We start from the raw sequence: 7,748 nt of genomic DNA, 5'->3' as shown, positions 1-7,748 counted from the left end.
CGTCGAACGCAGGGGCTCTGCCTGGCGCTGTCCCCCGGCGGCGACGAAGGGGAAGGAGGGATGGGATCGGGGCGGCTACCAGTACTGTACTAGCTATCTGCGGATAATGCAGAATAACATGTGCTGCTACCGTGCTACGTACCTTTTCTTCACGCCGCATCTCATGCAAGCACCACCTTTTTATCCCTTGACGAGGATCCAAACGAATCACAACAAAACCCCAGCAAAGCAATGCAAAGCAAAGCTGAGCCACTCACTTTTGCTCCAACCCTCGCCTTTCCGCATGCATGGTCTCATGTGATGTGCGTGTGTGTGCGCGCGCGCGCCGGGAACCTGCACAGCCAAAGCTTATGGTCAACTGACAGTATTGTCAATTAGTATCAAATTATTATGCCTTCCTGCTGGAAAGTGGATGGTTACGCATGATGAGTTGATGGTGGTGAGCTTCCTTCTTTCCTAGGACTACTTGGCTGATGATCTACATTGATTCCACCACATGCGGTTTAACAGCTGTTGTTGTTTTAGCAATATATATTCACAGCTGCACAGATCTGGTCTGGCCTCGGAAACTGTTTTTCTGTGCATAAATAATTGCAAAACATGTCCAGATCTGAGCCGTGCTCGGGAGATGTTTTCTTGTGCTCAGGAAATGTTTGTGCTATTACATGGCACTGCAGAGCAGTAAGAAATGAATCGACTAATTATTGGAGTTCTGTTCGTCTGAAAAAACAAGTTCAGTGTTTGCCAGGAGATTCAGGGGTGCAACTAAGCTTGCGTAGCTGCAATTTTTCTCTCTGTTTGCAGGGAGGCAGTGCTGCTCCAGTTTGGCATGCTATTTGCAGTCTCAAAAAAGATGGAATATCAAGCAGAGGAAACCAGTGGCTACTAGTTCAAGTGTTACTCCAAAGTCCAAACCAAGAAAAAAAACTGTTGACATATTATTAGAATACTGATCTACTATTTCATTAGGCATAAGGTAAAGTAACCAAGTACATGGCCGACCTGGCGAGATTCAGACACGCAGATTAGACAGATTTTGCCATAATTTTGTAGGCAGATTCAGACATCCAGACTAGACAAATTTTGTCATATGTACTAATTCAGCACCACCAAAGATCTATCCAGATTTGATTTGCTATCACCCTACAAGCCAGCAGCTCTGCTATCATGAACAAGGCAAATAACAATTTATAAATATATGTGATCTAGGTAGGCATAGCATCAACCTCATCATTAATCAAGCTTCTCTGCAATAATTTAGCACACGGCCCCATCATGGCACTAAGGCCTAATCTTTTTTCTGCACCAATTCTTCTATAGATAGCACAACATATGCTGTGCAGTGCTAATGCCAAACTTGGCTTGACATTTTGACCACCCTGCATGGCATTGCTCTGTTGTTCTATGCAGCTCTACTTGCAGAGTCTTCACATCCTCCTTTCTGAGACAGAGCACGCGTGCAACCACAGATCTGCAGGAAAAGAAGTGAGAGCACCACTGAGAAAAAGCTAGCCAATATGATGATTGACAGACCAGTTAGTACTCCGAGAGTACTGTCTAGTTTCACACATTGATACTAAAAGATCTAAACTGTTTGGAGCCCTCCGAGATGGAAAGTGCATGGATGAACCGGGTACATATGAACCCACTTCAAAAAACACATTTCTGAATGTTAAAAAGTCTGAAAAAGGTTGCACCGGTACGTCTTCATATTCTATGTGTGTCCATAAAGTTTCACAGTAAAATAACTCTTTTTGTGGCCTGTGCAAACAAGACAAAAAATTGTGTCGTAAAACACTATTTAGAAACACTGAAATTTGTCTTTTTTACGGATACAAAGCAAAAAGACATTTTTTCAGAAGGTATGTGGTCGTTATACTTTTAACGACGGAGCCTACTACGACCAGCAGGTTGTGGTTGTTAATGACCTTTAACGACCACAATCCGACCTTTAACGGCCACATATGTCGTCGTTAAAAACCGTTTTCCTAGTAGTGGTAGGACTTCACGGCTTCACACTTGTTTCACACTTCACACTTGAGCTTCTGTAAAAGAGGAACCACCACAATTTTAAGTCTACAATACAACAATTGATACTAATCAAGGATAAAAACAAAAACAAGTAATAGGTTCAAATGAGAAGGCAGCATGAAACTAGTGATACAACAACATGCAGAATACACTACAATGTAATACTGTTGTAAGTTCATATCAGCACAAAATCAGCACTATTATATAGAGCAAATGATATGCCCCCCTTTTAATAAAAATGTAGTGTATGCTAGTGACAGAACAAGGGATTGTAGTGTATGCTAGTGACAAAACAAGGGATAAGACATGTGCCAGCAACAGTGCTTACATGCATCTTCATATTTCAAAACGACCAATAGACTAGTTAGCTGGCAAAACACTAAAGAAGGCATAGACAGAAACAAAGGTAACATGCATCACATCAAAAAATAGTAAGCACTGAACCTACATCATATCTACAGTAACATCACCAATCAGGTTGCATGTGTATGCTAGAAATCAAGAATCGAAAGGACTTCAACTTGTTTCGAATATCTTGCCTCTGTTGCTCCCAGTTCAGTAAAGAAATGGTCACTCCCAGTTCAGTAAAGAAATGGTCAAGCAGTGAGCGCTTCGCCTCATGGACTTAGCAGCGCACAATAGATTTCGGGATGGAGCATAAATAGAATACCTGGAAAAGAACAATAAAGAGCTATACAGTTAAGTAAGCATCCTTGGCTGTACAAATAAGTGGAGAGAACAATAAAGAGTTAACTTGATGTAAAGTCGCTTGAAAACAGAAAACACCTTACAGGCTTGTGAAGCTTACCATGATTTCAAAAGCATGGGTTATGTAATCTTTTATGCCATCCTCCCAAAATTTGGCTGGATGATTCTGCAACTGTAGTTGTACCCAGCTGCTCAAAATATAAACATATAGATGAGTGCTTCTCACATGTCACTAGAGGCAAATAGCAATACACATAAATGAATGAACAGGGGCATATTCTACAGCAAGATGAACCAATAGAGATATATCTTGTAGCCTAGAACAATCATGTTAGAAATCACATCCATTTTCTAATTAACCAGCACCTAATAAATATATACATGCACTACTTCAGGAAATTTATGACTAGGAGATGTATTAATAGCAGATTACGAACTAATGTACTTGTACTTGATCTAGTTGAATAAATGCAGTTAAGTTCCTGGTACAGCCAGCTCCAACTTATGCTACTAGCTATTGACAGAAAAACACACCAGCTGCTCAAAATATAAACATATAGATGAGTGCTTCTCACATGTCACTAGAGGCAAATAGCAATACACATAAATGAATGAACAGGGGCATATTCTACAGCAAGATGAACCAATAGAGATATATCTTGTAGCCTAGAACAATCATGTTAGAAATCACATCCATTTTCTAATTAACCAGCACCTAAATATATACATGCACTACTTCAGGAAATTTATGACTAGGAGATGTATTAATAGCAGATTACGAACTAATGTACTTGTACTTGATCTAGTTGAATAAATGCAGATTAAGTTCCTGGTACAGCCAGCTCCAACTTATGCTACTAGCTATTGACAGAAAAACACACACAGAGAGAGGGGGGGGGGGGGGGGGAGGAAATCCGGCGACAGTATGGCTACATCAGGCGACCCCGAGGGAAGATCTGGCGCCCCGTGGATTGGTCAACCCCAGGATCTCACGCGCGCCTCCGTTGCCGAGGCCGTCCATCTCGCCCGCGAGCTTGATGGTCCAGGCCCCCACGACGACCAAGTCGTGATCCATGCGGAGCTCCACCTCCTGCACGGCTGATCCATGCTCCAGTGGAGGCTCGGGCTCCACCCTCGAATCTGGCGGCACGTATAGAAAGATAGTGTAAGCTCTGCTAACAAGAAAAGAAACTTAGGAAAGTCAAACTGGAACAAATCAAATTCAGAAGAGAGTTCACATTATACCTAGCATAGCAAATGAGGATGACCAAAGCTGAATAAGTTTTTTAAGGAACTATGGACAGTGGGGGAAAGCCCCCCACTGACTTTAAATTAGCAAGATTGTAGAGTGAAAGCTGAATAAGTTACGTGGCTCGAATGATCGGCATCCCATGGATCTCATAGCTACTGGACATCACGGATGAACTACAGCAAACTAGTTATAGCCACAGGCCACATGTACAAAGAATATACTAAAATGGCTTGAAGCTAAAACTAATCGACCATTCATCTTTGGTACTGCAATTTTTTATTATGCAGTACAAAGATTATTATGCAGCATCTAAAATTGGCCATAGCCTTAAAGGTTATTATGCAGCATCTAAAATTGGCCAACTCTACAAAACAATGGAGGAAGCATAGGTCTGAACCTAAACAAATTTACATCATCTAATACACTATATTCCTCATGCAAAAAAAAAACACTAATATTCCAGTAGAGAGTTAAATCAATTCATCATGAACTAGCTTCCAACAACATAATATAGGTGAACCCACTAAACTGATGCAAACTTTATGGAAAGTTCCCAGAATTCTGAAGTTGCGACATTTCAAACTGAACTCAATAGTACCTGAGAAAAATTAAACTAACAATTTGACAAAAGTAAACTTCTTCAAACTAAAACTACTCTTCTGCATTTGATTAGTTTCCGTGTTCTATCAAAGCGCATAATTTCCAGGTTCAGTGATTAGTTTACATAGCTGATCAGATGATTAATGGAGCTGGTTACTAAAGTATGTGTGTGAACAGATCTGGTTGATAGTACGTCGGCATCTTAATTAATGAGTTAACTGTTCCCTGAAGTATATGGCACAAAACAACATCAAAACTATTGGCATACAGATGCTTTTGACCTAAACTCAACCAATGATTCAGGCCATTAATCATCTGATCAGCTATGTAATGTAATGTAAGCAGTCGATGTGTTAAGCCAAGGTGTAGCAATTAAAAGCTGCGTCACGTGTACACATTGGTCTGTATATAAACAAGAGATATGTGTATGTGTATCTTAAGATATGAGCTGCTTACTTTACTTACTATGATTGTATGATGTGTTCTGAATCTACATTGGTGATTAGCAGGTACAAGTCATCAACTGAACTAATCGCTGCCCAAGCAAATTAAGCGTGCATCCCGTGAGGCAAAACCAAGAGTAAAAACAAGACTAGGCCAGCTGCAGGTCTTGCGCTAGTGGCGTTGCAGTCTTCATGGCGCTGGCTGCCACAAGGACATTAAATGTGAATGAGCTTGGTAAAATGGTAAGCAAGTGTTAAAGGACACACTGAGATATCATTAACTCATTCACACTGAGATATCACAACTTCTCCACCCACAGAAAAAGAGAGAGAATATTGTGCTGTAAAAAAACCCTCAAAAAGATTTAATCATTCCGTTAAAAACAGAGTAGCAAGAGCAACGCATGCGCGCTCAAGTTTGAGGGTGCTAACAACGCTGGACATCGATCCATTCAACCTGTGCATCGGCAGGGCGGCATGGAGGTGGCCATGGCACGCATCGGCTTGGACAAGCTGCTGCTACAGCTGCTGCTCAACCAGAGGTTGCCGAAGGCCGCGATGACGTCCGTGCACGCCATCACGAAGGTCTTGAGAACGGCGCTGCGCGGGTTCTTCACCGTCTTCAAGATCCCCAGCACCACCTTCTCCCTGCCAATCAGCACCCGCGGACGGACGGAAGAATCTCGGGTCAGATCCCCAACGGAATTCGCCAAAATAGAAGCCAAGAGCAGCAACGACAGAGGGGATCGAAGAACTTACAGGATGGGGGCGAGGAGGGCGGGGTGGTGGATGGCGAGGCGGCGCGCGTCGTTGAGGGCCTCGCAGACCATGACCCAGTCCCTGGAGTCGAGCCCGGCGACGAGGCCGGCGGCCGGGCTTTGGGGCCGAGGACGGGCAGCAGGTCCACGGACCGGACGTACTCCACGGTCGGCTCCACTCCCGGTGGGGGAGCGGGCGACGGCGACGGTAGGCGCCGTGGAGAGCAGCTTGGCGGCCTTCTTGGGGCGCTGGTCCGCCACGGCGGCCGGCAACGCGTTGTCCAGCGCGCGGAGCGCCATGGGTGGGATGCCGAGATTGAGAGGGAGGAGGAGATTGAGAGGGAGGACGAGAGATTTGGAGGAGGGCTTGGGTGATGCGGGCGATGCAGATGGACAAAGCAGGGGCGCGGCGGCGGGTCGGCGCACTCAGGAGAGCGGCATGCAGCAGCGGTTGCGGCGGCTCGACGCACTCAGGAGAGCGGCTCGGGGTTGGGGATTGGGTTTGGGCGGCGACGGAGAGGTCTGGATCGGGGAGAGATTTGGAGGAGGGCTTGGGTGATGCGGGCGATGCAGATGGACAAAGCAGGGGCGCGGCGGCGGGTCGGCGCACTCAGGAGAGCGGCATGCAGCAGCGGTTGCGGCGGCTCGACGCACTCAGGAGAGCGGCTCGGGGTTGGGGATTGGGTTTGGGCGGCGACGGAGAGGTCTGGATCGGGGAGAGACAGGCGGCGGCGGGTGTGTTCTCGGGGAGAGGGGGATTGGGTTGCTGCTAGGGTTTGGGTTGGGTTGCTATGACCCGAGAGGTGAATGATAGACGTTGGATCCTTCATATGTGGACGGTTCAGATCGGCAATAGTGGGGTGATCCGTGAGAAGAGCCTTGATTGGTTCAGAAATTTTGTGATTTAAAATAGTTTCTAAGTACTAAAACTAGGGGAATTTTGTGAAGCAACTATCAAAATATTTTGCAAAACGGTACAACTAAAATTTTCACTCAAGTTAGACCCCATTTTATGGATGATCACCGATTTGCACGCATTTTTTATCTTTCTATATATTTTTAATCATTTTTCTTGTGGCAAAAATGGTTTTTTGTGAAGAACTTACCAAATATTTGTTGTAAAATTGGACGAAAACAATTTTATAAAATATCATGCCATATTTAATATATAATTGACCAAATGGTTGAGTGTGAAACTTTTTGATCCACCTCTCATAAAAAAGACAAATTTCCACCGATCCTGTTGGAAGCGGTTCAAATTTGAACTGCAGCTGCCTCATAGTTTGCTCTTTATTTTTTCCAAAAATCATTTCTAGGTACATAAGTATCTATTTAATCAGATAAACCTCAAAAAAATTCCAAGAGTCAACCACTAGCTAGGAACGGTCATGCCCGCCGTTTTGACCGCATTTTGAAACGGGCATAAAAAATTCAAAAAATTCAAAAAATTGGAAAACCTTCGCATTGTGTCATTACATGTGACCAAGTTTCCAGGAAAAATAATAAACTTATAATACGGAAATTATTTTAAAAAAGTGTTCACATAAATGAGCTATCATGCATGAAGATTCATGGCTTTCAAGCCAAAATGATCAATCTTATGGTCACATTCATGGCATAGTTTGTTCAAATGATCTTATATTATGCACAAGGGTGCATATTGGAATTCCAAACAATGTTGCCTAAGGGAGTTTTCATTTTCTTTGCACCGAAAATTCATTTTCCAATTTCCGAGTGCCCGGAATGAGTTTTTTTTGTGAAGGACCTACCATATATTTGTTGCAAAATTGGACCAAATCAATTTTATAAAATACTAGGCCATATTTAATGCACAGTTGAAAAAATGGTTGGGTGTTAAAAGTTTTGATCCACCTCTGGTGAAAAAGACAAATTCCCGCCGATTCAGTAGGAAGCGGGTCAAATTTGAACTGCAGTTGCCTCATAGTTTGCTCTTTA

General features: G+C 43.5%; 1 protein-coding gene across 15 annotated transcripts; it reads right to left on the bottom strand.

Annotated features, from left to right (window-relative positions):
• Window positions 1-938: 938 nt before the first annotated feature.
• On the bottom strand, window positions 939-6,333 carry LOC109736248 (uncharacterized). 15 transcript variants are annotated; one of them, XM_073505466.1, is made up of 7 exons: window positions 5,794-6,324; window positions 5,492-5,682; window positions 5,048-5,236; window positions 2,840-3,879; window positions 2,571-2,701; window positions 1,880-2,045; window positions 939-1,471 (listed from the first exon to the last, which is right to left on the bottom strand). In XM_073505466.1, the coding sequence occupies exons 1-3, from the start codon at window positions 6,090-6,092 to the stop codon at window positions 5,184-5,186; spliced, it is 543 nt and encodes a 180-aa protein (XP_073361567.1). In that variant the 5' UTR covers window positions 6,093-6,324; the 3' UTR covers window positions 939-1,471; window positions 1,880-2,045; window positions 2,571-2,701; window positions 2,840-3,879; window positions 5,048-5,183. The 15 variants fall into 15 exon arrangements, with proteins under 15 accessions (XP_073361567.1, XP_073361566.1, XP_073361568.1 ...); XM_073505465.1 differs by having other exon boundaries at window positions 5,057-5,236; XM_073505467.1 differs by having other exon boundaries at window positions 1,929-2,045; window positions 5,057-5,236.
• Between the last annotated feature and the right edge of the window lie 1,415 nt (window positions 6,334-7,748).

The sequence above is a fragment of the Aegilops tauschii genome, chromosome 7 (assembly GCF_002575655.3).
Source record: "Aegilops tauschii subsp. strangulata cultivar AL8/78 chromosome 7, Aet v6.0, whole genome shotgun sequence".
Taxonomy (NCBI): Eukaryota; Viridiplantae; Streptophyta; class Magnoliopsida; order Poales; family Poaceae; genus Aegilops; species Aegilops tauschii.
Note: the sequence above shows the minus strand (reverse complement) of the source record. Positions and strands in the feature narration are given on the sequence as shown.

Excerpts from the sequence above, each read along its gene's own strand:
- LOC109736248 (XM_073505457.1), bottom strand. The coding sequence starts at position 6,092 with ATGGCGCTCCGCGCGCTGGACAACGCGTTGCCGGCCGCCGTGGCGGAC. Across the intron at positions 5,683-5,793 it reads GCCCTCCTCGCCCCCATCCT|GGAGAAGGTGGTGCTGGGGA; the intron begins GTAAGTTCTTCG and ends GCTGATTGGCAG. Across the intron at positions 3,880-5,491 it reads GCCGCCCTGCCGATGCACAG|ATTCGAGGGTGGAGCCCGAG; the intron begins GTTGAATGGATC and ends ACGTGCCGCCAG.